At 39.3% G+C, this 27,415-nt stretch overlaps 1 protein-coding gene across 3 annotated transcripts in view; it reads left to right on the forward strand.

The window, feature by feature from the left end:
- LOC306832301 (dedicator of cytokinesis protein 9) overlaps positions 1 to 27,415 on the forward strand; it is a 73,186-nt gene that overhangs the window by 15,635 nt on the left and 30,136 nt on the right. The window contains exons 1-4 of one of the 3 annotated variants that reach the window (XM_079356867.1): positions 7,098 to 7,505; positions 18,729 to 18,845; positions 24,078 to 24,167; positions 26,402 to 26,484. In XM_079356867.1, coding sequence (XP_079212993.1) covers positions 7,335 to 7,505; positions 18,729 to 18,845; positions 24,078 to 24,167; positions 26,402 to 26,484 — 461 coding nt within the window. In that variant the 5' untranslated portion in view covers positions 7,098 to 7,334. Of the gene's footprint in view, positions 1 to 7,097; positions 7,506 to 14,879; positions 15,135 to 18,728; positions 18,846 to 24,077; positions 24,168 to 26,401; positions 26,485 to 27,415 lie in introns of those variants that run through there. The other 2 variants (XM_079356869.1, XM_079356868.1) reach the window with 2 other exon arrangements.

Raw genomic sequence — 27,415 nt, forward strand, 5'->3', positions numbered from 1 at the left:
AGTGAGTAAACGGTCATCTCTGCAACCTCCAGACTTTGCAGAAAATTTGTCTGGTTTTAGATATTATCTAATTATACTTATTTTCATAAACAAAAAAAATAAAGAAATGAATAGACATGCTGGATCAGATTTTTTTTAACTACAAAATGTATTGTAATATTATCATATGCCTGTAGGGGGCAGTGAAAGCATTTATACACTATTGTGTTTTTGCCTCTTGACCTACTGAGGTGGGCTTTGTGTATGCTGTTGGCTTATGTGTTTCCAACAGAGTGTCAACAGTATATGAATGTCTACCTTTATTCATTTGGATGAAAATTGATTTTTTTTTTTTAAGTGATTTTTTTTTAGTTACTTTTTTCTTCAATCCACCCTTGTAGTTTTTTTCTTGTGTGTTTTGTGCTCTTCAGGATTTTATCATTAACCTGTGAAGTCAAGACAAATGCATTTTCTTTACAAGAGCTGATATTTGAATGCACAGTTTGATCAGTTTTTGATGTGCACTCGTGCAACATGAGTAAGCAACTACTTATTATTGGATTGCTCTGTGTTGTGTGTAGTAAAGCCAAACACAGTTGGCCTGGGTAATAGGGTGACTGCAGGCCCTCTGGGCTTGGCTCTGCTTCAGACCATTTCTGCTGGAGTTGCAGTGAATGCTGCGGAAGGCACGACTTGGTGAGCAGCAGCTATTAATGATTAACTGAGCCCACTGAGGAGACCTCACTGCATGACTCTTATAAGACAGAGTGCATGTTGGTGTGTGCTTTTTTTTAAATGTGCCTTTTACAACATTTACTTAATCTGCATCTGGGGGCCCAACAAGAAAGACGAGGAAGCAGCACCCCTCAGGAAAATGAGTCTGTTTTTTTTGTTCTCCTGGGATAAATAAACTATCCCAAAATACCAAGTGAAAGGAAAAGGATGTGGCCCCTGTTGTATTTGGTTTGTACCATTTTAAAGAGGGACAGGATAACCTGGTGTCAGCTCAGGGTCAGAGGAACACTCAAGTTGAATCCAAATTGGAGTTCAATTGAAACGGTTGAATTGATTATTTCAACCAGTTCATGCAAGTGAACTTTTCACGTTTCCTCTGTCTTTGATTGTTGTCTGCTGGCTCAGCTGGACACATAAAGTAACTGATCAAGGATCAACAAAATCAGCCCATCGTTGAATACGTAAAAACCTCTGTCATTATTTTGACCTTTGCATCATTATTTTAAGATACTGTGCAAGATCATTATTTAAAGATACTAAGTCATTGCATGTATTAAGTGGAGATATAGGACTACTGTAGGTAATGTTTTTATATGCCAAGTCATTTTTTCTGAGGTTCTAAGTCGATATTTGAGGTATTAAACTTTTTTTTATTTCAAGATACCGATCACATTTTTAAGAAACTTTTTCTTGTCAACTGACTCTGGAAGCCAATTAGTCTTGGTGATAGTCTAAGTGTTGTCTCAGTGTTTACAGTGCTATCTGTGCACACAGGCCCTTAATTCTATATTTCATGAAACTTCATCATCATTAACCTTTTATTTAAGATAGTAAACATCATTGTAAATGTTTTTGTCCTTATTTATTTAGAGATACCTTATTTATTTAGAGATACACACCATTGCATTTCAAATTGTTATCAAATTGTGTCCCGGTCTGTTTAAAGACAGAGAAATTGACTTTAGAAGGCATCACCTTGTGCTTGCCAACTCAATTATGAGTGAGTTGATGCATATGAAAAGAAATTAGTTGTAGTCTCCCTTTTCTTCTTTTTGTGTATACCCAAATGCATTTTGAGGATGTGTTTTGGGTAGTGTAGTCTTTATAGCACAATAGGGTTGCAAATACATGTCAACAAAATGGTATCTCATTGATCTGAAATATGAATTTACTGCAATAAAAGTACAGTATATAAGCAAAGACGGCATCACATGTTACATTTTGAAAACCCTCTTGAGAGTTCTGTGTAAAATGCTACTTCTTCTATTGATGTTGTTGTTGAACCTTCAAGGCGGTCAGCCTTACTTACATCATAGAATACCCTAAAAAGAAAGTTTAGATTGAGTTTGAAGGACAGTGGGCAACAAGGGATGGCTTTGTTATGACAGCATTTACACACACACATCAGCAGGAAACAGCCACATCCTTTTTGGAGTCTCTGGAGAGCTCCAGCTGGGAGGCAGCCTTTTTTATCTGCCCATTACTGCTGGAAATATGGCTGATGTCACTATGGTCCCACACACACTTCTCCCTTTCGAGCCCCTCTGCAGACCCTGGGTATGGAAACAAGGCTAGCTGCAGACTTGACCTTCATCCTAGAGAGGCTCCTCTGATGAGATGCCAACTCCTCCTTTACTCCCCTCTACTCCTCTAAATCAATCAGAGACATTCCTCTGTTTGTTCTGCGAAGAACTGTCCACCTCTTAGTGTGAAAGGGAAAACACGAAGTTCACTTTTCTCTGTCCACATGTGCTGCTTTGATGTTTTTATTCAGCTCCATCCACCACTTGCTGATAACAGCTTGACATTGCTGTATTGGTGTGAGTGGTGTTGTTTTTTGGGGGTTACATCAGGACACAGATGTTGCCTATGTGCAGCAGATGTTGTCGTTGTGGCCGGTGACTTCAGGTGAAGAGGGATGTTGCTATGTAAGATAAATAATAAAAGGCTGCACCCATACACACTACATAGTGAACTACATTACCCTCTTCAGGCTTGTAGTCCCATTGGATTCAAGAGCAAAACTGAACAAAATACATAAAAAAATACATTAATACATTTAAATTAATACATTTATATAAAAGATTGTTAACCCATTTCATAATGTTTGTACCATTAAGATTACTCCACTGTTATCGAATGCACTTTTGAAAATGATAATACAAATTACCGCAACTATTTTGTTATGGATGATCTAATAAGTCTTATGCAAAAACTTTTTATGGACTAGTTATGAAACAGTTTGCAATTTAATACGGATGCCTCTTTATGTAAAAGCTTAAACACACCATGGGCTAATAATAACTCTTTTATGTTATTTATATTGAACAGGTTCTGGTGCAGTGATTTACTGCATGCAGAAGAAAAGTGTCTCTGTTTATATTATCTGCAACATTGCTTAGAACACTATGAGCACAAACAGGACAGGATCAGAAATGCTGATCTGTTTAATGTTAACGCTGCTTTGCCCAAAAAGCATTTCATGTTCTCTGGCTCAAGCTGCTTCAACAGGCGTTTTTGGGACCACAGCTACTTTTTTTCATAGAACTGTTGGAACCTTCGCCCTTTTTGATGGATTTTGCACTGCAGGAACTATGAACTATTTTAGTTCATAAACCCTTTTAGAGGAACCTGTTTCGCTCCTGTGGGAGGGTAGTTACTCCCCCAGCTCCATGGTGCTGCCAATGCAATCAGAAAAAAATCCCCATGCTGAGTAGTTCTCAGGAAACTCCCTGTAGTGGATAGTTCATCTTCAGTACAGTCCAAAAACACCTCATGTAAGGAGTTGCTGCTTGACGTTGTTTTAAGACTGTACACAAAAATGTCCATATATACAGTAGTTTCTATATTAAGAATACATAGCCTATACTTTTTTAAAAGTCAATTATTTCATCATCAATCTCCATAAAAAGTATACAAATTATATTATTTAATGTGTAGATATTAACATTCAACACATGTATTAGGTTTAGGGAACATTTTGAGGGCCGTGCTATAGCCCACTGCAGAAAGGGAAGCCCCAATAATAGCAGCAGCAGCAGCAGCAGTAATCCATGCAGCACCACACACCCAGCAGTGTGTCAGATCAACTCTTATCTACTCTGCAGCTGCCGGAGGTTTTAGCCAAGCAGTGTAGCAGAGCTCCCGCATCCCAGAGAGGGGGTTCATACTGGAACATTCTCAGATAGACCCATGCTGTGCCTCAGCACACAAAAAAACCTACCACTCTCACTGGAGCTCCTCCACTGGAGCTCCAACTCAAGATTTAGTGCGGCTGACACAGTCTTACTGTGAATAGCAGGGGGCCACTGAACGTTTTCATTTATCAGCTATAGACATGCACAGTACAGATGCACTGAGGCTGTGCACAGGAATGTGTCACAAAATAAATAATACGTAACGTACTATTGATTGGGCCAGAGGGAGTCAATCAATATAAAAACTGTTTCCAGGGTTCCAAGGATATTTGGACTTTTCTAGTAGCTCGTATTGTGCAGAGGTGTTTCGCAGACAGCTGCATGACAGGAGGGCAGCAGAATGAAAGTCTACATCACCTAATGACTCAGCAATCCTCTCTCTGACTTTAATAATTTATCACCAGCAGCATGCTGAAAGCCTGTTGCAGAATGCAGGACACAAACTCATTCAAGCAAGGCTGGGGGCATCCAATTATTTCTCTTGGCATTACATTGTGCCCTTTTTTCAGAGGATTTTTTTTTACATGATGAGAAACGGAAAGTAAGAGAGTGACCTGTCCCTTTTTTTTTTTTTTCCCCAAAACCCAGATCTAACAGGAGCCTGTCTGATTAAGCATGTCAGTGTGTAGACTCATTATAGCCCAAAGTCATGACTCACAAATCTCCCTCAGCTGGAGGCCTACTTTTCATTGGGTTGTCAAAAATAACGTAGCGTGTTTGTGTTGTTAGATTCACCCTTTGCCCGCCCAGTTGGATTAACCAGCAATATATGTGGTTAACTTGTAGCCCACTTTACTATTATTAAATGCACTGCTGCACATTTCTAGACTAAATGACCACCGAAAAAAACTTTCAAAACAATAAAGTCAGACGCTTAATGACACTGATGTCCTGTAGAATCTGTGTCCTAGGGGCAAAAGATGTTGGATGAACAGCTGTCACACTTCAAATAATGTCTGCCTGTTGCTGTAAATCATTGTCCATTTACTAGCAGCGATAATTGATGGCTGCTTGTGTCAGTTTCAGATGCCACATTATTCATTCTTGATAGGGCAAACAAAGATGTTTTGATTGTCTACTTATCTACATTTGTCAACACTTAGGTAGGTAGATACCCTTTTACGTAGGTAAAAGGGTATTTTCCACTGTCCAACGTGTAAAAAGCCCAACTTGCTGTCATCATTAAGGATGGCGAAACATTTTTACCTTATGGTAATCATCACTCGGTGTCTGAGAAAGAAAGAGTTAAGATATTCTGTTTTGCTTCTTGCCTGCATAACCTCAAAAAGGGGATTTATGACATTGCAGTTTGATGGGTTTTACAGCTGATTGCTTCTTGTTATTCTATATAGTAAGCCTTAAATCCCTCTTTGCTGCATCAGGGTGATGTGGGTTAGATGTGAGGTGATGTGAGAAAAGGGATAAACTGAAGAGGAAATGTGTTTCCCAACAGATCAATAGGCATAATCAAAGTCATGTTGTCCCTCCTCCAATCACTGTCTTCCTCTCTCACTCTCTCTGACTGAGTCCTCTCTTCTGCAGCTGCTCCCCTCTGCAGCCCATCTCGTCCTCGTACAGTCGAATGTAGTTCAGTGTGTCAAGCACTACTGAAATATTAACACAGCAGCAGTCTGGAGTGTGTGCAAGCAACAGCATGATGTAAGGCAGCGCTTCACTTTCCCCAAATATGCATGCATGTGTTTATGTGTATGTATCAGTGTGCTTGCATACAAGCAGGTCCATCAGCACTTTTCACCTGTATGTACTGTTTTTGTTTTAATTAATTGCCAAAAGGAAGTTTCCTGGTAGAACATTTTATACCAGAGTTCTGTCGGCTTGCATGACTGCTGCTTGTGGGACTGACAGTATTTCAGCAGCGACATCATGTGCGTGACACTGTGACGAGTACTTTTTTTCTTTTTTTTCTTTTATAATTCCCAGTGAGGTCTTAAGAGGTTTTCGAGTGTGTGACTTGCAGGTGGAAATAGACTGAGAAAAGTAGACCATGACAAATATGACCCTGTTTCCGTTGTTTTGTTGACGGCATGTTCATCTTGTATTTGTATTTAACATTTTCTTGTACTGAGGAGAATATTAAATGTGAGGGCAGCATAATTAATCAATAACCTGCAGATGAATAACGACGGAAATTTGATTGAACCAGTTTCATTTTTAATTTCAGCTTTTAACAAATATAATATTTTGTTCACTTTGATGTGATTTATTATGTCCTCATGCTCGCTGTCCTGAGACATTTTCATCAAAGATGGATGAATCGTTCCCTGGTATTCATGATTAGAATTTGTCATTTCAATCCAAGTATATCTGTGTACTTGGCAGAAGTGCCAGCATGCAATCAGGCTGCAGCTAATCTTTTATAGGAAAAATAAACTCCATTTGAGGTCTTGACTCATAAGGTTCAAATGCTCCCATGTTCTTGGTGTGTTTTCTAAACAGTGATTTCTTTGAGGCTTGAGTTGGATCACCGGGATTTCCACTAGATTAAAACATTTGAGTAACAATTTTGTTTATGTAATGCTTTATTAGTGTATTTCATTTGTTATATAACATGTGCTTTTCTACATGTTTTCCTCACAAATTTGTAGAATCTTGTTGTCATTTTTGATTGGAATACAAGCTGCTACATATTACACGCCATCCCTTCAACGTGATTCATCCACTACCCTGTTTCTCATCTGAACTAAATAAGCATTCAGCCATATTGCTGTTTGCCTGACCATGGAATCAAACGCTCCCTCTGGATATACTACGGCATTCAGCGTAACCCATTTATTTCACAAAAATTCATCCTGCTCCCCGAAGGAGTCTCATTTTGTGGAGTGAAAATTAAAGGGATTAATTCAGTCATTTGTGTGAAGCTAAATCGACAGAATGCAAATGTGGATATGAATAAAAATGTAAAAAATTGGAGAGGATTAGAAAAAGCACATTGTGGCTTAGAGGAGAATGAGCAAGTGAGGCAGATGCACACACAAGCTCGTGCTGCATTCAAGCTCAGCATTGGTTGAAGCAGCAGCAGAGCTCTAACAGCATCCTTCATCCCCCCATCCCTCTCTCCGCTCTCTGCTCTACCTCACTAACTCACTCTCTCACTGTATCTCGTCTGCTGACTGGGGTATTCCTGCAAGCACAGACTGGGAAGCCCGGAATTACAGTCAGACTCTCTCTCTCTCCTTTTTTTTTTTTTTTTTTTGTGCGTGCATAAATTCACTCTCCTGATTTCCTTACTTGGCTCTCCTCTCTGGATACTACTTGCTTGGTCTCCAGCGCTCTCTCCCTGGGTCAGAAGCTGAGGATTTGCAGGTCAGAGCCACATCATGGACCAGCAAGGAGTAAGGGACAATCAAGGAAACTGGGTCACTGACTGGCTCTCCTGACTGATGCCTGTGTGGAGCTGGAGGAATGGGGTGCACCACCAGCACGGTTGTGTTTGATGGGCTGCGAACAGTCTTAGAGAGGAACTGTAGTGGCTACATCTGTAAGGGAGCAGCTGAGCCCATCGGGCCATCTGAGGCTGAGCGAGCGCTGAGCAGGAGAGAGTCGCGTGCAGTGCCAACACCGAGAGTGCTTAAGGTGTGTGTGTGTGTGTGTGTGTGTGTGTGTGTGTGTGTGTGTGTGTGTGTGTACATGTGTGTGCACGTGTGTGTTTGTACATGCTGGCAAAACACTACTTAGTACTGTTAAATGGACAAAACTACATCATGCTGTTTGAGCTGATGAAACCCAACCCATTCTTAAACTCTTATGTGTTTTTATCAGATTGTCAGTCAAAACTCTTAACGTTGTTTTTTTTTTACATTGAGAGTATGAGATAAAAGGTAACAGATCATGTTCAACACTTAGCCATGATGAATTATTTCAACAAAACATAATCACCTTTTTTTGTTGTTGTTTTTTTTACCTGAAATACGCAATATAAAACAGTTGTTAAGTGAGACCCCTGACACATTTGATGTAAATTATCTAAAGGCTTATCTCGAAGAATTTACAGCCTCTTCATGCTCTTGGATCATGAAGTGATGAGATTATTTCATAGCCATTGGCAAATTATATTAAACAGGAAAAAGCAGAAAATCCTCTTATTTCAGATGCTGGAACCAGCAATTGTTTTTCCATTGTTTTTCTTGCTCGCTCATCAAAAACATTTTCATTTTTTTACCTCTAAGTGGGACATTATCTTACATGTTTGCAAATTATTAATGCTGCATGTCTTCTAAATTGTCTATGATAAGAAGATGGTAAAATGCAGGGACTTCATATGATAAATGATTTAGGTTGAAATAATTTTTAAATATGTACAGCCGTGTGCAACCTTTTCTCTCTCCGACGAACCACCCCTGATATTCCTTAATATCACAGCAAAATGCAAGACTAATAATAAAAAAATAAAAAAAGTGACTCAAATTTGAAATAACATAATAAACAATTGCAGGTTGCATGCTATTGACATAACATTGAAGCAGTTTTAAAGGTAAAGGCACAGCAATATAAATAATCGTTATTCTCGTTTCAGCCCTGTGCATATGTATGTATGAGTGTTAACAGTATGAAATGTAGGGCAGTAGGAGGGCTGCACATCTTGCCTCTCACTAAGCGCTGCATGGGTTAAAGCCTGTGTGTGGAGGGATGTGGATGTGGGTGAGGGGTAGAGGGGGGGGAGACAGTGAGCTCTGTGTCTGCTGGAAATCAATCACAGTTCTTCATCTGTGAACCAGCGGGCTTGGCAGGGCTTCTGCTGCTCCGTACCAGCTTGTCTTGCTCCTCTTGTGTCTGTTTACTTACTGCTGTGTGTATGTGAGGTTTCTTTCCGTTGCTGGTTCATCAGACTCACAGCAGACAGCATAGTGACAGTGGTCGCAGCTGAGAGAAGGGAATTAGGTCAAGGGCATGGTTGCTTCTCCTGGCTCAGGGAAGGTCTTATTATCCAGGCGGGGTCAATTAATCCCCTGTCAGCATTTAGCAGTCTCACAAATCAAATACTTCAATGAGAGCAGGAAATGTGATGTGCTTAACACGTCTTTGTCAAAGTTCAAATGTAAGTATATAAAGCCAACAAATGGCCATCAGAGGATACAAGATAAGTCTTAACTAAAATGAACACTCATGAGTAATTATGTTTGTTGAAATATTCTATTGAGTAAAAATAATAATAGAAAATAATAATAAAATAAATATTTTTATCATTAAAACTTAACAAGTTATTTATATGTATTTTAAGTTTATTGATTTGCTTTTACTGGTCAACTTTATTAGCTTAAATGTTAGCGAGAATATTATTTTATTTGATTGCCAGTTGTCTCAGCTGTGTCAATTATTTGTTGAAAATTAGGGAGGAATATGGTCGAATTATGTGGCTAACAAGCTTAATTGAGACCCGAGCCCTATCAAAATCCGAAATATTTTATTAATACCAGGGGGAAATTCTGTGGAAATTTCATTAAGATTATTTTAGATCTTTGCTTTGTAAGGTGACCTTGAGAGTTTTGAAAGGCGCCAATAGAATGCATTGTTGTTATCAGTACTGCTGTACAAGGCGTAATATTTACGTCCCTGTGATGTTTGGCCTTCACTGTGAACGTCTCAGAGGCATAATGGGGGGACGAAGTGATCCCCCCTCTGTATCGACTTTGGAGGTTTTAATGGACATGTTACAGGATCGTGTGTGTGTATGTGGAGCTCCTGCTATTTCTGTTCCGCAATGCAGTAAGTCATTGACAATTCACGAAGCAGGCCACCAATATTAAACTGTTCCAGAATCAGTATGAATTTGCCATGAAGAAATCATTGTCTACTCATTTAATGAGTTTTCATTGCTGCAGGACATTATTTAAGGAAATGTAAGAGCAGGTGATAGGTCAATGAGGTGTAGTACACCGACATGAACTCACTCACAAACAAAGCCGTCTATGAGTGGGATCCAAACTCTGTAGTACATGGAAAAGTAATTAAAGGCATGTTTACTGCTCTGTTATTTCACATGCATTACAAAAGCTCTGCCCTTTCCTTCCTTATGGAAACTTACATCAAATGCTCCTCAGGAGGTGATAAGCCTTCAAAAGTAAAAAGTCACTGATTTGTCATGGACTCATACAGAAAAGTGTTTGCTGTCGTAATCACAGAATGAGTGTAGGAAGCCATTATGTAAGTACGCTTTGGTTTTTGGACTGCCATTATGAAGCCATCAGTTCAGGATGTAGGATATTGCCACATTGTTTTTTGGAAGGAGAAATGACCTTATTTGGAAGAGAAAGTACTGTAGAGCTCGGAGGCAAGAGGAGCTGGTGAAAAATTCTCCAAATGCACCAAAAACAACACACACAGCTGAGACGTTAAGCAACTACTCAAGCAAGGAAGCACCAGAGACAGCAACAACAAACTCCAAGCCTTTTATAGATTTAATTTGATTAAGACCCACAATAATGTCGTGAATGGGGGAACTGTTAAAGCAACTATATGTGACTTCCCACCTTAAAATGTTGTTTTAAAGCTTTATTTAATAGCACAATTACTTTCATGTGCCAACTGATCGCACTGTTTAATACTTAATGTAACTTTGGCAGGGGCCCAGAAGTGCGAACAGCCAGTTGACGTTTCTTTTAGGTTCTCGAAATGTCTTTCGTACCCGCTTCGTACCTTCTTCTTGTAATCAAATGTTTTCCAAGAGGATAGTTTCACTCAAGCACCTTTGGTGTGTGCCAAAGCGCAACACACCATATTCCTACATGTTGTCGCTTTAATGGCCACATTTTTGTTTTGTTTAACAGACAGTATTCATGTTTATTTTATTTACGCATAAGGCTCGTCGGAAGGTGACAAGCTTTCGAATATGTTACTCGATAATGTCATGTTGCTGTTCTTGTTCTTTTGAAAGTGAAGAACTTCCAGTGAACTTCTCATTATTTACTTATAAATGGGTTCAAATTTCCTCCTTTATTTCTTTGAAATGTTTGAGGCTTGTTATAACGTTGTACAGAAGCGCTCAGGTATCTTGTTATTTGTATCATTGGAATGTGTTTGCAGGAAAAGAAAGGTCACAGATAGAAGCACCTTTTATTCCAATATGTTTTGCGAGAAAGTTTCTAAATTTGATTTGTCTGAGGTTTCCTTATCACAGTCATTCCTAATGAGTCAATTATTCTGTTTATCTTTTAGGGAGTTAATAGAAGTGTGTCTGCATGTTGTCAAACTATTTACAGATTAAATTTGTTTTACAGATTGAATTACATCCCTTCTCCCTTCACTAAAATGTGAAATGCTCATGATTCAAGTTTTCGTGCGGGTACAACTTCTTAATAAGACTCTCCTCATTGTATGGAAGATAAAATGTGATTTTGAATTGAAACAAATAAATATGTGCAAAACTTGGCCTAAAGGTAGAGGCCATTTAACATTTCTTTTAGAAATATGATCTTAAATTAATTAAAATAAATGAAAATATTGAATTTTTGGCCTGACCCTATAACCTTGGCAATTTTGTTGAGTTTTCATTACTTAAGTTCACTCGAAGTGTTATCTTAAGTTTTAACGTTACTCATTGCGTTCTAGACATGTTTAAGATGTCCCGTTGTGCTGCTCTCGATTCTACAGAAAAGGGCGTGGCCTTGGTGTGCTGTCAAACTTTGACTTTTACACAAATCCAACTGTACGGCTAGTTGGCCAGAGGCCATGTCTCGCTGTTGGACTCCCACGGTCACAACACACCCCGACATGCGCGGGGTGCTTCGGGCCCTTCATCACCGCTGCAGTTTTATTTCTTCTTTGTGATTGCTTCCTCCTTTAAACAAATTCAACCAGACGTCACAGTATTGATGCGTGTGTTTGTGTGTTGGTTGCTTTGTGTGTATGTGTGTTTATGTTCCACACTTGCTGAGTGATAAATGGGACCATTATAGTTACCAGCACTCAAGCTCATGTACTTACAGATTTTCTGGCCATAGCAGAATTTGCCACAAATTCAGAGGCAGAATTATTCATATCTAACCACTGTTAGTCACATTTCAAACTTGCTCTGATCAATTAAGCGAATGTACCACGCTGCTGTACAGTTAATGGACACTTTTATTCTCTCGCACCGTTGCATGAGACGACCATCTTTGCCTCGTGAATATTTCCTGTTATTTTTGCTGCCATTGTGTCTCACATCCTACTCGGCCGTCGTATCATTATCACCCCTACATTAAAAACTCACAGTCCACTACTCTCTGGGGGGATGGACTATTATCAGGCTGGAGGACAGAGGGTTCTGGTCCTGTTACTCTAGTGAGGCGGCAAGGGGTGGATTGTGTTTTTGTTACTTTCCTGGTTACACCCTGTTTTGCTTTGACTGCTTTAGGCTCAGAAGCCTATGTGATTGCATCAAGTCGTTATGTAATGAAGAGAGCTGGTTGTAATCCTGTACAGTCTGTGGATAATAAATTGATAAATGTTGATCATATAACTAACCTTAATTAAGAATGTTTTATCAAGAAAGAAGAAGTACTTACATTTTAATCTTAAACTGGTCATATAGTCTTTTCCAAAGGAGCTAAACATATGCACAACTGTGACTACACAAAAAGGTAATATTAAAAAGTTTTAAATAATTTCACAGGCAAACATAAATTGAAGAGGAGACATTAGAGGAACTTTACTGCACTCTGCAATATGTGGTTCTGACCAAATTTGACATACCGACAATGTAATTGGTTGGTATTATGTGTAATTGTTTTTAAATGAATTGCATATTTGTATTATTGTGAAAGATCATACAGAGAACTTAAATTAATTATTTTGTTAGTCTCTCCACCCAGTTTGGTTTCAGAGAAGATGCATTCAAAGTGATTAAGTCTTAAAAGTATTTTATGCCTTTTAACTTATCTTTAAAAAAAAACATATCCTGCCTGACTGGCGCCTCTGAATCATCGCCCACGTCTCCGACAGTTTGTCGCATCGTATGTAGAGAAATGCAATAATCTTTTTTGTGGTACATAAAAATTCGAGTAAACTGACTACAGGACAAATTTATGTGCATTTTAGCAGAATAGACTTTTATACAACATCCTGTTGGTTAGCTGTTGGCCATTGTGAAGTTTTGTTGCTCAACAGAAGTGTTTATTCTGTCACTAAAAGGGCAAAGTGTGCCTTCCTGCAACAGACCAGAATGCCAGCTTGCCCCCAAAGAAATACATTTGTGTTTAGTTCAGTGAATAAATCTGCAAACATTGCAAGGTCTTGATTTGATTTTAGTAAAGAGCTAAAAAAAAAATTAATTAAAAACAAATGCGAGTATTGTGCCACACTTAAGTGCACAGGTCTTTATGGGTTGCAGTGTCTATATCTCCTTTTCTGCAGAGATGTCTGAGAAAGGAAGTGTAGCTTTGTCCAATCACAGATCAAAGTTAAACATCTAGGCCTGCAATGTGGCATTACTTTCTAAGCACAATTAACTACAAGGAAATACCCTCGGAGACCAGTGCATTATTTCTGTAGCATGTAGGCCTTTGTTTTACAGAAGCTAAATGGATAGTTCAAAATCAAGTGCAGACTTTAGCTGGGCAGAATGGGACACATTTTTGATTACATTGTATTTCCATGAATCGGTGTTTAACAATAAGTCAGAGAGTGTGTTTTGTTTGTTTTTTTTCAGATATGTCTGATAAAACTGGCCTCAGACTTGTGGTTAGAGAAGGTGTGGTAATTGGTATCAAAACTGGAATTCTTGTCATGATAAAATTGTGATGAAAAAAATGAAAATTTGGTGGCATTATGGATGCTTATTGATCAAAAGTCTCACAGGTCTGGCAGCTACAGTTTGAGGACAGGAGCTGTGACATGCTGCATGTAGTAACAGGCCCTGCTGTTGTGCTGTAGTAAGGAAATAGTTAACATTAGAGAATAGCTAAACTGACTCATGTTGTTTTGTACAAAAACAAAAACAAAAAAAACTCTAGAGTCTTTCACAGCTAGCCCATTACAGCTATTGTTGGAAAGGGTCATACTTGTGCTACCTGTTCCTTCCCTCTGGGCCAATGTGAACACATCTCGTTTGAAGCCAAACTTCTATTGGGGATATAGAACTTATTTGACAGAGTCATGTGACAGTGAGCAGCTGTAGAGCTGACCTGGCCCACGACCCCCCCTTGCCTTAAGCTCGTATGCAGGCGTGAAAAGATAACATCCTCCCCTGCTGTGGCCCTCTGAGGAATCTTTAGGTCGGGCCCACTCCTAGGTGGGTTGAGTGAGGCTGCGTAGTGCTGGAATGCCCCTCAAGCAGTTGCATCAACAAGCAGCAAGACAGAAGCTGTTTCCAGATCGTAGCTCTGTGTGATTACTAAAAGTTATCTGTGCCTTAGTCATACAGTGGATTTATGCCAGCAATAAAAACTTCTGTGACCTATGTTTTCCTTTCACATTACTAATTGATATACTGCATGAATTCAGAAATAGTCAACGTTTCTACTCTTCAGTCTTTAGCAGCTCATGTGGGTCAAGATGGTCTTCTTAAATTCTGATGAGCTCAGTCTGGCAGCTTATCTGTGGTGTCTACGTGTGAAATGCTGCCTAAATCACTGTAGCTGGTTTTTCCTGCCCTTATACACTGATTGTTCGTAAGCTTCAGAGTTTCTTTGAACTTTGTGGCAGCAAGCATGCAATTCAAGTGCCCCATTGTTGTCTCGTTCTGTCCTCTTCATAAAGCTCTTATTTCAGCTGTCCCACATAAGGCTTGGATAGTCCCTGACCAGACTGTAATTCTTGAGGAATGTGTTTCTTTTGTTTGGCTTTGTCAACTCTGTGTCACAGTGCAGGTGGATTGTTTGGGGTCAGATAACTTCATTGTGTGTGTGTGTGTGGCTCTATGTGTGTGTTAGGGTGTTTAACTCCCCCAGGCTGCACAGCTGAATGTGGGAGGGGCCATCGCCTCAGCCTGGGTGTGAGTCTGCTGGTTTTCAGAAACAGAGCAGTCTTAGGAGTGAGGGAGTCAGCACGAGGCTAAGAGGAGAGGCTTTCCATATTTTCTCCAGTACCTTGGTTTTTTTTCTCATCGATTATGCTGCCTGTCCACCTCTGTTTGGGATCTAGTTTGGAGATTTTGTACCACCCCTGTTGACAATGCAAGGACGGGCTGGTAAAGCTCCAAAGAAGGAGCTGGTCATTGAGAGTCCGCAGCAGTACAAGAGCACTGCTGCAGCTGAGACTGAGGTAGACTCAGTGCCACAGGTGGTGGTAAGTCTTTTTGGGACTTTTTATAAAGACACATAAGACTTTGTTGGCTTTGTTGGCTTGTCAAACTGAGCTGACTTTAATATAGGCTGTATAGTGTTCAGGGGTGTAAAGGCTAAACACAGTCATAAAGTCCCAAAGCAGGTGTCATGTGAGCGCCTGTGCAGGTCCACTTTTGTCATCCCTTTCATTTAACAAAACATTGTCAACTCACATTACAAATTTCCAGTGTTAGCATGAGCATTGAAAAGAGTTTAACTTTACCAGCAAAACTAACTGGAGAGAACCAGTGCACTTTTTGAAGTTTACACTCAAAGATGACCTTGGCTTGTATAAAGTTTATTAGGCTCAAAAGTCAACCGTAACCTGGTGATAACTTCCTGCTTTGCCGCAAATACTGAGTATGTACTGATTGGATTTTTCAGAATCATCTAAACAGTCGGTCGTAGAAGTGGCAATAAGTAGAGGGGTACTACACAGCACCATTGTTCATTGCTGTGTGAGGGTGCAGTGATGGGAGGAGTGGGTGCTGCAGCTAAACAGCTGTTAGATCACTGGAGAGGGAGTGGATGAGATGTCTCATACATTTCTGTTGTACGCTCTCACTGTTTGTTGACTTTAGGAATTAAACCCTGGTTATGACCTTTACTTAAAAGTATTTATTTTGTGGAATAAAATAAATGCAAGTGTAATAAATTCAGTCTTAGAATCATACACTTAACAAGTGCTGTTTCCAAGAGTGGCAATAATTCACTGGAAAGTTTTGAATAGGCTTGCTGAAAATGGTCAGAATTGTGGGTGAAGGAAATGACAGAGCTGTTACTTGTGTACATTTCTCACTCAGTGCTGAGTGGACTGTGAGGCACGGCTCTGACAAAGCAGCGGGGAAGAGCCCAGAGGGGTTCAAAGGCAAACAAAAGTCTACAACAAGAGCAAGGTGTTAGAAAGTCCATCACTCTTGGGAAGTGGGAACCATCTCTGTGATATGAGGGTTGAAACTTAGTCATTAACGTAGTCATCATTAACAAGTGTTTCTTAGCAGATATTTTACATTTGCAATTATTTTGAGGGCAGTGGTTTTAGCCTTTTTTAAAAATGTAAAAAGGGAATTTTTGGAGAAGAGAAAAAATGTGACTTTTGTTTTGTTTGAGGGTGATGAACGACCTGAAGACACCATTATTAACTCTTTCAACCTCTGAAGCAGACTTACTTGGATGATGGTGTTTGTTAATTCACTTTCCTTTTTCCTTGACATTTGTATAAGGGAACAGTGGTACTCTGTGTTTCATTCTTTCTTTGCACAGAGATGAAGAGATTTTTGGCATTCCAAGTCAGTTCTTGGAGAAACAAACACAAGTACAAACATCTTATCTCACCCATTTCTTAATTCCTTCCTGACTTACCTGTCTTTCGTACAAAAATCACTGCATCAATCACACTGTGTTTTTCTTTGTCATTGTAGAGAGATAATGTCTGAGCTGTCCTTGACTGAGAACTTTGTCAGTTGCAATAGCGTTTAATACCAAGTTTTATCTATTAGTTTCTCTAATTTATAACAGTTCAGCACAAACACAACATATCAGCAGAATAGTTGTGTGTCTTACCTGTAAGGATGTAATACTTTAACTATCTGGTCTGTTTGATTGTTTTCAGAGAAGACCTCAGTAGATAATTATGTTTTGGTAAAAACTTTGTCAATAATAATCAGTTAAGAAATCTTTACCAGATAGACCTACCAAACTGAGTATCAACAAATATGCTAGCAGAGACTAATGATGTTCTTTGTCAAACACAGGTTTTTTAAATGTTACCTGATGTTGTTGAATTTTTTTACCTGTTTTTTTACCGACTTTTATTAAGAAAAAACTCATGAAACCTTGAACAGACTGATTAAAAACAAAGCAAGCACTAACAATGTAGCTAGCAGCAAGTAAGCTAGCGAGGGGAGTAGGTGAACTCCACATATAATTGGCTGGCAGTTAAAAATAATGAACCCTATAAGCTCATTTAGAGCTAAATTTACTAAATTGTAAATATTGCCTAGTCTGTTCTTGTATAGATACTGTAGGCCTATAGCGGTGAAAAAACGCAGACTGATAATGTCACAACCTGCTTAAACTGGCGGACATGTTGGCACCGTCTCTGATCTGCTATCTCCTCCTTGTCCTTGAAAATGACACAAGGTCCTGCCCCTCTGTCCTCACTCCGAGCTGTTCTTTGTTATTAACAAGGTTGCTAGCAACATGTATTTAAGCAGGTCGATATCCATGACTCTCCCTCTGAGATCACGCTAGCACTATCAGTCCCAGATGTGAAGGCAACATGTGAGCTGTGTTGTCACTCAGCCCTATAGTCTGTCGATGTGTCACTCTTCGTTTTGCGCTCTGCGGTTTTTTCTTTCAGAGGTTTATCCTCCCGTCCCATCAACGCGAAGTGTTGACAGCTTGCTCCCCATCTAATGGCTACTGCTTCTTAGCAGTGCATAAGCTCGCTCTCTCTAGCTACGGGGTCTGGAGTTTATTGGGTCATTACTTCAAGCAACAATTCATCAACTGATTCATTTGAGTTTAAAATTATAGAGTTTGGTTGTTTTGTGCTGTGGAGGATAATTGTGTTCTGTGTAGTGTTTGTTACTGACATGAAATGTATGAGGTTCCTTGTTTCTTTGACTTGCATGTCATGCCCTGCTTCTCTCACGGAGAGATAAGCTCATCAGACCTTCCCTCCTCTGAAGCTGATGCATTTTCTCTGGGCAGATGGAGCCCTGATAGACTTATCGCAGTGTAACTAACTGGTAGAACGAGTTGCTGAAGCCAAATGTACTGTAACAGGACAGCTAGATTGATCACACTCAAGGTAGATGTCTGTCCCCAGCACCATCCTGTTCCTGTGCACAGTTGTCTGCTTTATGTACTTTGGTATTCAATGAGAACGCTTAAGTCCAATTTAAAATGTTTAGAAATAGAGTTCCTAGTATATTACACTCCTCACTTATTACAGATATGTAAAATGAGCCATAGGCATTAGAGGTTGGCCAGATGCAGCATTACTTTGCATTGCAATTGAGTTGCTGGTACTCTCCTTCGCTGCTTTAAATAATGGTATTTAAATTTCTATTTAAAATCGACTCTGTTTTTACTCCATCTTAATTTATTGCCAAATGTAGTCTTAGTGTATACTTCCTGGTCTAGTTTGCAGGATCTTCGCATCTTCTTAGGAATACATACAGTATGTATCCATCTGTACATGAGCGCTAACTTCCCACTGAATTGTATTTTATATGACTGTGTGTGGACTTAAAATGTTTTATATGCAAATGATGTCTGACTCTCTCTACAGTCTGTTAAAAAGTTACAGCCAACCATGGTCCCTGACATAACCAGTCTTTGTTTTATATCATTATTCATCTTACTACTTCTATTTTAATTACTGTTCTGCTGTCTGATTTATAAGGCATAAAATACTCGAGAAAATTACAATGTTCAAATGAAATTTCTTCCTGTGCATTTGCATAGAGGGATTACTCATATTGGAGTTACCATTGTTTGTGAACTATTAAATGTTCCACTAACAGTGTGCTTCGTCTGTGTTCTGCAGGTAAAACCGAAGGTGATCGAGCCGCTGGATTATGAAAATGTGCTGGTGCAGAGGAAAACCCAAATCCTCAGTGATGTCCTCAGAGAAATGCTGCAGTTCCCCCTGGAGGACTTTGAGGTGAGTTTAGCACCTGCTGCATGCGTCTATGCTGGAAAAGACGTGTCACACACACACTTCGAAAAACAAGATGAAAGATTTTAAGATTGAAATGATTCACAGTATGTGCTGTAATAAAACTTAGGGACAATTAATAACACTACTAGACTTAGGACTTTGTTTTCATTGGGGCTACTTACTGTATATGGTTGTGGAAAATGAGGCACTTCAATGGATGTAATTATAGACAATGAAATGTCAAAGCTTTTTGTTTGTATTATCAGTCGTTACAAGCGTTTCTGAGAATTCGCAGTATTTCCATTTCAGGACAAAACTTGCATTCTTTAACCATCCAGCATCATTACTTTCCCACCCACTTGTACGGTCTATTTGTTGTCTTTTCCTCTAGACCGGGTGTGGCCATTGTTGTGAGTACTGGGTGGGGTCTTTAATACAGACCTCTCTGTTTACATCCCTCCATCTGTTTAATTGGCTCATTCTGCCTCCAGTGTTGTGACAGGGCAAGTGTTATCTCCAGCCACATTGTACAGGACGTACGCTCCCTCACACGTTTCCACGCTGAGGATGGAAAATCTAAAGTGGAAATCTGGCTCTGCACTGGTACTTCAGGAAATGAGACTTCTTTGAAAGATGTCCTTACCAGCAGCAGCAGTGAGACATGAGTATATCATCACATCAGATCCTGCCACTCCTTCATAAGGTCCAGTGGAAATTTTTTGAGAGTCTGGACTTTTATTGTTATAGCTCTCATGGCAGTGAGAGTCAGTATTCCTTACAGTGATGACTTAAACATCATTTGTCTGAGTGCTTACTGTGGCGAATAAGGCAGTAGATTTAAGGATGATTTTAGTGTTTTAGATACTGTATCACATTTTTTATTCAATTATTATAGTATTTATTGTTTCATAGCTATAGGAAATTGTTACAGATACTATCTGCACTTCTCTTCCTTAGTTTTACAACAAGTAAAGAGTCTTTAACAACCAGATCACTTACCTTTGCTAGATAGCTGGTTAAACATATAATAGGTGTTTCTAATGCCAACATTATTGAAATAATTTTGTAACTTTGGTTTGACTCTTTTTTTAAAGCCGGGGGTGTTATACAATTTACAAAGGCCTGGCAGCTGGGTGCTCAGTGACAGTCGGGCAGCCTTGATTTTGTCTTCTCTTGTATCACACTCTTGTATTACTCAGCCTGCTGCCATGAACACAACACACCAGCTTTACACACAAACCGTACGCTGTCAGGGTCTAACAGGTGATTCTGACTGAGAGAAGAAAAAAAAGGACTGGAGGCACAGTGATTGAACCAAACATCTGTTTCGACTTCCCCAGACTCTTGTTTAAGTGAAGTTTAATCTGCTCTTGTGTCAAGGCCCTCTCGTGTGTTGTGCGTTCATACAGAAACCTCAAAATGCACAGAGACAGGGCTAAGTGCACAGTGCTGGTTGGGGGAGAATCAAGGCCAAAAACAGGGAGAAGGAGCTCCTCTGTGTGTGTTGTTATTTTTATATAAAGGATTTTAGCTGGTCTTCAGTAATAGAAACAACAACCAGGTGGCTATTTTATCTTATTCCCAACTGGCAATTTAGAAGTCATGCATTGGCGCTAGTGCTGGTCAATTTGAAGCCAGCGTTTATGTAGTTTCCATCTGCTTTTGATCCTGAATCTGTTGGCTTAGGGTGCAATGTAGGTCCCCTGAAAAAAATGTTTAGGATAAACAGTATGGTTTGTCAAAATATTGTTTTTCTGTTACATCAACCGCTTTCAATGCTTTGTCAAAAAAAATGCCAGCAAAACATCAACACCAAAGTTTTAGTTTGCATCTCGACATCTGCCAACATGTTTATGGCTCTATGACAAAATATCTATTTTTTAACTGAGAACGTATATTTCTAAAAGCTGATAATAAAAATATAAAGAAAATAATTGTAGCATTACTGTTGTTGCGTCCTTTTGCCCATGGTGTACCACCTTGGTCTGTAAGGGGGAATATCTGTAAGAAAGACTGCCATACATTTTTTCCGAGCATGTTTCCCAGGGGCTGAATTCTACCAACCCAGCTGATCCTTTCAAACTTGACTCTCGTACCGCAGGATGTATTTAATATTTTTGATTTTTACAAATACCTGAAAAACTAGAAGTGTATCCATCCATCAGTCTCAGCTGCTGAACTAAGATGGCACAATGCACTGCTCAGGTATATAGAGCTGCTTGAAGGGCTGCTGTTGATTTGTGTTTTTTTTTTTTTTTTTAAAGGACTGAACCTTTTGATAATACATCTTGGTACTGTCGTTTTTAGCAAACGCTTTTTCAAACTGTTGTAAATGCTGAATTTGTTCAGAAAGACACTCATCCACATGCATAATCCTGCATTTACAGGATTATGTCCTTTTTTCCCCCCCTTTTGATGAACAAAAGTGTCAGGCATGCAAGGATGTGGCTCACCTTGTTATGCTTAAGTTGAGGAAAAAAGGCATCATTATCCAAGCATAATATTGATGGAGATGTGCAGAGTTCTTCGATATCTATTGCTAAATAAGGATTTATTTTACCAAAGAAAATTGAGGTTCTCCCTGGCGACTCGAAGCCCAATGAAATGTTTCCTGTATCCCTCTTCCCTCTTCCCGGCTCCCTCTCACCTCTATGCCTGTTTGTTTCTGCTGCTTGGAGTGCAAAGATTCTCATCATGCCTGCAGGAAACCTGGCTAGCAGAAAGGAAGTGGAACTTTAGGTTAACAAATGTGAGCTCACCGTGGAATTTGTAGTTTACACGGCTGAAGCTCGGTTAAATTTCGGAATTGCACAGAGGAAGAGTGATGAGAAACTGGAAAGTGTGTCACATTGTAGTATCATTTTGATGTGGAAAAACGAGATTGCAGCTTTTTACAACAGTATCTTCTAATTTATGGGAAAGGCTTTATTTGAATAATCCTAAGAGTGACATTTGAAAAAAAAGGTAATCAACTTGTTTTCAAGGGATCATTGGGATATTATGGAAATATGAATGCCATAGAATATTTGTCTGATAAAATTAAAACTTGACTAATGTTATTTTTCTCCAGAAAATGCTTCCTCTTTGTGGTGATCATTTAAATATGACCCTATGCACACTCAATGGAACTGTAAACTAATGACCTGGAACAAATGTCAACTCAAAACATTTTTCACATCTATGAAATGTCTTTGGAAAAGACAATCACGCCTCTGTCTTCCTCTATCACATAAAAAACGAGCGTTCTTTACACTTGGAGCTGAAAATCATTTGACCTGCTCAAAGCGAGCATTCACTTGTTTTCATTCAACTCAGTCAGCTGAACAATATTTATATCGCTCTTGCTCCCGGGGATTATGTGTGGCCAGAAGCTTTTTATTTTTAAACATCACAACTAATCCTCCTGACAAGACATCAGAGTGATCACGTTGTTGCACGTAGCAGGGTTATACTCATGGCAAGTTTAAATAGCGCTTCATCTTTTACAAAGATCAAACGGACCCAGTGGTTATCCACAGGAGTGTAAAATAGTCTACTATCTTAGTGAACATTGTTTGGGGTTTTTTGCCAATTATTCTTTTATAACCTCATAATCATGTTTCTGGGAGTTTGGCAGCACCAAAACATCTTCCTCGTGTCTTAATTTTGGAGAGTTTTGTCAGGTTTTTTTTGTTGTTTGTTTGTTTTTTTCAACAAGTCTTAAATGCATGATCTCGAAATGATTCATTATCAAAGAGAGTTACCAAGATATTCTAAACACAGGTGAATGAGAAAGATATGCGTAATGTACTTTTTAACATAACTTTTCTATGAGGAACCACTCAGAAGGCTTTCCACTTTCAATACAACCCTCCAGCCTAACACGCGACATGACGATGTAATCAACAGTTAACCCCTTTGCCCATGACTTTAACAACACAGTAATTGTTTGCTTTACGTTACACTTTTTTTGAATCTCTCATCTCTGTCCGACTGTCTTTGTATTACACTCCCATATTTCATGGAGGGCCATTATCAGGTGTAAATCTATTTGTTCTTTGGTTTAAGACGTATAACTGCACATCAAACGACATCCCCATCAACCACTGGCACATCTGTACATCTGTATTCAGAGCTCAGCGATGATAAACATGATCAACTGTGCCCCTGAGGGGAGCTCTAGCACGCTACTGTTGTCATTTTGAGGGTGCTTGCATGTCTGTTTCAGAGTACCATCTTACAGATCAGCTCGCATAGCTGTGTGGACACTTTGTCTGGCTAATGTCAAAGCTTTTACTTTGACATTAGCGTTAGGCCTGGGTGATAAATTAATAACAATAATTATCACAATATAACTGATTGTAACAGTGTAATTTTCCTTAATAAAAATATAATAAATTAGATTTAAACCTATGATTACACTCGAAGATATGTGAGGCTATAAAGGGCAACACCTCAAACCGTTCCACCTTTTGAAATACTGTCACAGGTTGAAACACACAAAGAGCGAAAAATGACCAAATGTCCCAAACAGGTTTTCGTGTGGACCCTCAGTAAGCACCAATTGTTAGTGTCTCTGCCCAAACTGTAAAATCAGTGTGTTCCAGCGCTGTGCACTGTGCTGATGATTGTCAAATGTTCCTCTGTTGAAGTATAGTTTGTCATAGTCTCACAATTAAGAATAATTTAACCACATTTAACCATCTTCAACTTTCACTCAGGAGCAAAAATCTGCCTTTGAATTCCAAAGAAATAATGATTTGGTATTTATCGTGATAATTATCTATATCAACTAGTATGACATTTTTTATCCGTCATATCACCTAGCACTTATTAGAGCTTTGATTTTAGTTCTGCTGTGGATATTCTGCTTGGCTACAGTACAGTGTTGATCTGGTGCTCATTATTGGAAGGTCTGAATGAAGCATTAGAGGAGCGCCTACACAACAGTGGCAGAGAGCCAGACTCAGGGTGTGTCTGTGGCTCCTGGAGCTGGACATTAACAAGCATTCTGCCTTCTTCACTTACTGCCCCTTTGAACCCTCAGAAAGACATCAATCCTCTCGCAAACATAGACAAATATTTAAAAGAACACCAAAGAGCAACTGTTTCCAGCTGAGACCACAAACTGTAAAAACTGTGTTGAGGTTTTCCCGTGTGAGCAATGTCTTTCAGCATTTGATTTCGTTTTCACTTTTACAATGTTTCATGTTTGTTCTGTTTCTCTTTTTAACTTCATTATTGTTTTGCTTTCAGATTTCTACTTTGAGGCGGCAGGGGAGAACGCTCCACCCTACAGTGCCTGACAATGCAGAGAGGGAGGCCCAGAGTCTGTTTGTCCAGGAGGTAAGCTGACTTCAGGCCCCTGAATACAAATGTTCTCAGTCAGTTTCTTACTTTGAGCAACACACAGCTCTTTTCTGTTTCTTTTATATAGGTTTATATTACATGTGTAATAACATCTGTTGTTTTCCTGCTTGAACAATGATTTGAAAACTTTGCTCCGTAAAACATTCCAAAGAATAAAAAGCATTTTTTTTACGTTACGATGAAATGAAAGGACATTTTTGTGGACTAACCTAAGAATATAAAATCCCTAACAGCCCTAAGACACTAAAGGTAACAGCTGAAGGTCTAATCACTATAATCTTTTGAGAAAAAACATTTGGACCAGTCGAACACAACTCAATTAAAAGAAAGAAGGATATAAGCTCATTTTCAAAACATTCAGCAAAAGATCTAAATCTATTTGTTAAAGCCCTAAAGCTGAAAACACACATTTTGACAGTTTATTAAATGTTAAAGAAATGAATGTCTGTTAGTGCAACGTTTCATAAGGTTAGGGATACGTTAGGGAGGTAAGTCACCTGCACATAAACCACACAGACGTATCGTTACAGAGTGGTGGCACTAATTTGACCCATTACCCAATTTGTGACCTAATATTGGCAGCAAAGTATACAGCCCATCATGGAAGATTAGAAAACCTCTTTATTCTATGTATTAAGCTAATTGTAACATTTATCTTACATTAAGTACCTCCTAGAAGCTGCTGCATCAATGGTATCTGTGCTCATTACAGAAAATTACTGGAGGCAGCCGGACCAAATGTCCTCCGTTCTATTTATACCAAGGGAAGAAGGAATGATAAAGAGAAATCATGTTTTTCTCTCCCCAAGTTTATCAGACTTCTGGTTATTTTCTGATAGTGTTGGTTTATATTGAACTGAGTCTTGATTAGTCTTTCTTGAAACTTTAAGGTCGGGGTTACCTTTAATTGGTTTTGGCTGCAGTAAAATACGAAAAGTCAGAACAAGTTAGTTCTGATGAAATTATGAATTATGGCAACAAGCTGGGAAATGTATTTTCCTCCAGCTGTCCTCATCCGGCCCTGCACACTACACTTACTGTCTTTTGAAGCCTGACACCAACTGGCTGCAGACAGTTCACCTTCCAGGTCAAAAGCTCAGCATTCAGAGAGCCTTGTCAGAAGTCATAAAGACATGAAAACTCCCAGTCAAGTGTTGTGTGACATCATCAGGACAGCTGTGCGGACGAGCGCGGCAGGAGCCTCTCTGTTTCCGATCACTCTCCCGCTCAGGTTGCATCTCTTCTCCTTGTCGGAGAATTTCTCGTAAACGGCACGTATCTCTGCAGTTCAGATACCAGTGCACTGGTTCTAACAATGAACAGATGTCTCGTTTCCAAGCAAAGGGCGATACAGAAACACTCCCTCCCAGTTTGTACTGGTGGGTGGTTGGACTGAGGTGGAGTGTGAACCCTCACCATGCACTCCCTTTTTTTCCCAAGGAATTGACTGCATGGGGGCTTGAACTGATGCTCAAAGCAACAATTGTGTGGGGACTCATAAAAAAACAACTGTACCGTTATGTATTATTCATCAGGATAATTCAGTACTTCATTTCTCCGAAGTGTCCATGTGGATAAGTTTCTTTTTCACTCAACTTTCTCTCTACTGTGACAACACTCAAAGGCCTTTTCAGTGTTGGTTTGATATGTGGCGTTAGAAAGGAGTAAGTTAACTGATTTTTTTTCATCACTATTGATCTGAGCTTGATGCTACATTAGCCACGACCACCTTAACACACCAAATTGTTAGATTAAAGTCTAAACCCTCGCCCTCTGGCTAGAATGCATCACTGTTCATTAACACAGGAAAACAGAGATGCTCCAAGTAAACCATTTTGCCTGGCCAGTTGCTACACTTACTAACTTACTCTACTCATTTTAGTAGCCATATTGCTGTGAAGTTTGTCATTGAACTAAAGATAGAAGGATGACCTCACTCTTTGGAGGCTCTCGTCCTTATTACAGTGGCCACAAGTTGAACTGGGCCGCGGCCATTTGCTGCGTGTCATCCCTCACTCTCTGATTCCCAAATTTACTGTCTATTTGTTATTGTGATTTTGATTCATCTTCTCAAAAAAAAAAAAAAAACCTTTCAGCAGTTCTTATAACAGCTTCAAATGCAGAGTGCATATTGTGTATTAGCATGTTAACTGTGTATTAAAGTGCTGTACTGAAAACTGAATAGCTGTTTTTGTTGATGTTCTCTTCAGTGCATTAAGACGTACAAGTCTGACTGGCATGTCGTCAACTACAAGTACGAGGACTATTCCGGAGACTTTCGACAGCTTCCAAAGTAAGTGTGTGGTTAAAAACCTCAACACGGTTATTCAGAGGTAATGTGCTGCTGTGCCAACACATTCTTATGATGGGGCAAGTAAGAACAGATATTACAACAGTGACTGCACATCACAAACCAGAGGATTTAAATTAAAGAACTCTCAAACACATTTTTGTTGTGTTTTCATGTCTGTTCGACAAACTATCACCTTTTTGTCTGTTCTTTGACAGAATGTTGTTTTGACTCAATGACAAGGAAACGCAGAGTGCAAATTATCCTTATTTCCCCAAAACAAAAGCGTGTTTCCTTTTGACTCTGTTCTACAGAATTCCCAACTGCAGCTAGTGTGGAAACCACCCTCATTGTTTGCAGATTGTGTCATCAAGCTCCAGCCTCTTCCCTGAAGAATTTCTGTTTAATTGCTAGTCTGCTAGAAAATGAGTTGACATTGACCTTGACCGTCGCTGCTGCCAAATGTCCTGTCGCTTTACTGAAACTAGGGAAGTTAAAACAATACACTGTGACGTGGACGTACTGTCAAAAACCACTCACTATTCTCATTGAAGTGATTCTTAACTTTGGTACATGTTCTTTTTCCAGCAGGCAGTATACACCTTTACACTTAAGTGCTGCCCCGAAACACTCAACATTCCTGGAAGCTGAATTTGCATTTGCATTGATGCTGTGTTTTTTCAGACTCCCTCAAGACAGCTGGCTACATGACAAGTTTTTATTTTTATTTTTATTTTTTAATGACACTATTTTTATGACATTTCAAGCTAGTTCCATCCTCTTTGAACTTCATATGCTAATAAAACTACTTCACAGGTACAAAATTAGCCTTCTGAAACACATTTCTAGCAGCTGCTCTGTACAAAGCTGAGAGAACCTCACGCCAGACTAACTTAGGAGTATTTGTGTTCAAATGTAGGTGGTAAAGTTAAAC

Source organism: Symphodus melops (genome assembly GCF_947650265.1).
Source record: "Symphodus melops genome assembly, chromosome: 12".
Taxonomy (NCBI): domain Eukaryota; kingdom Metazoa; phylum Chordata; class Actinopteri; order Labriformes; family Labridae; genus Symphodus; species Symphodus melops.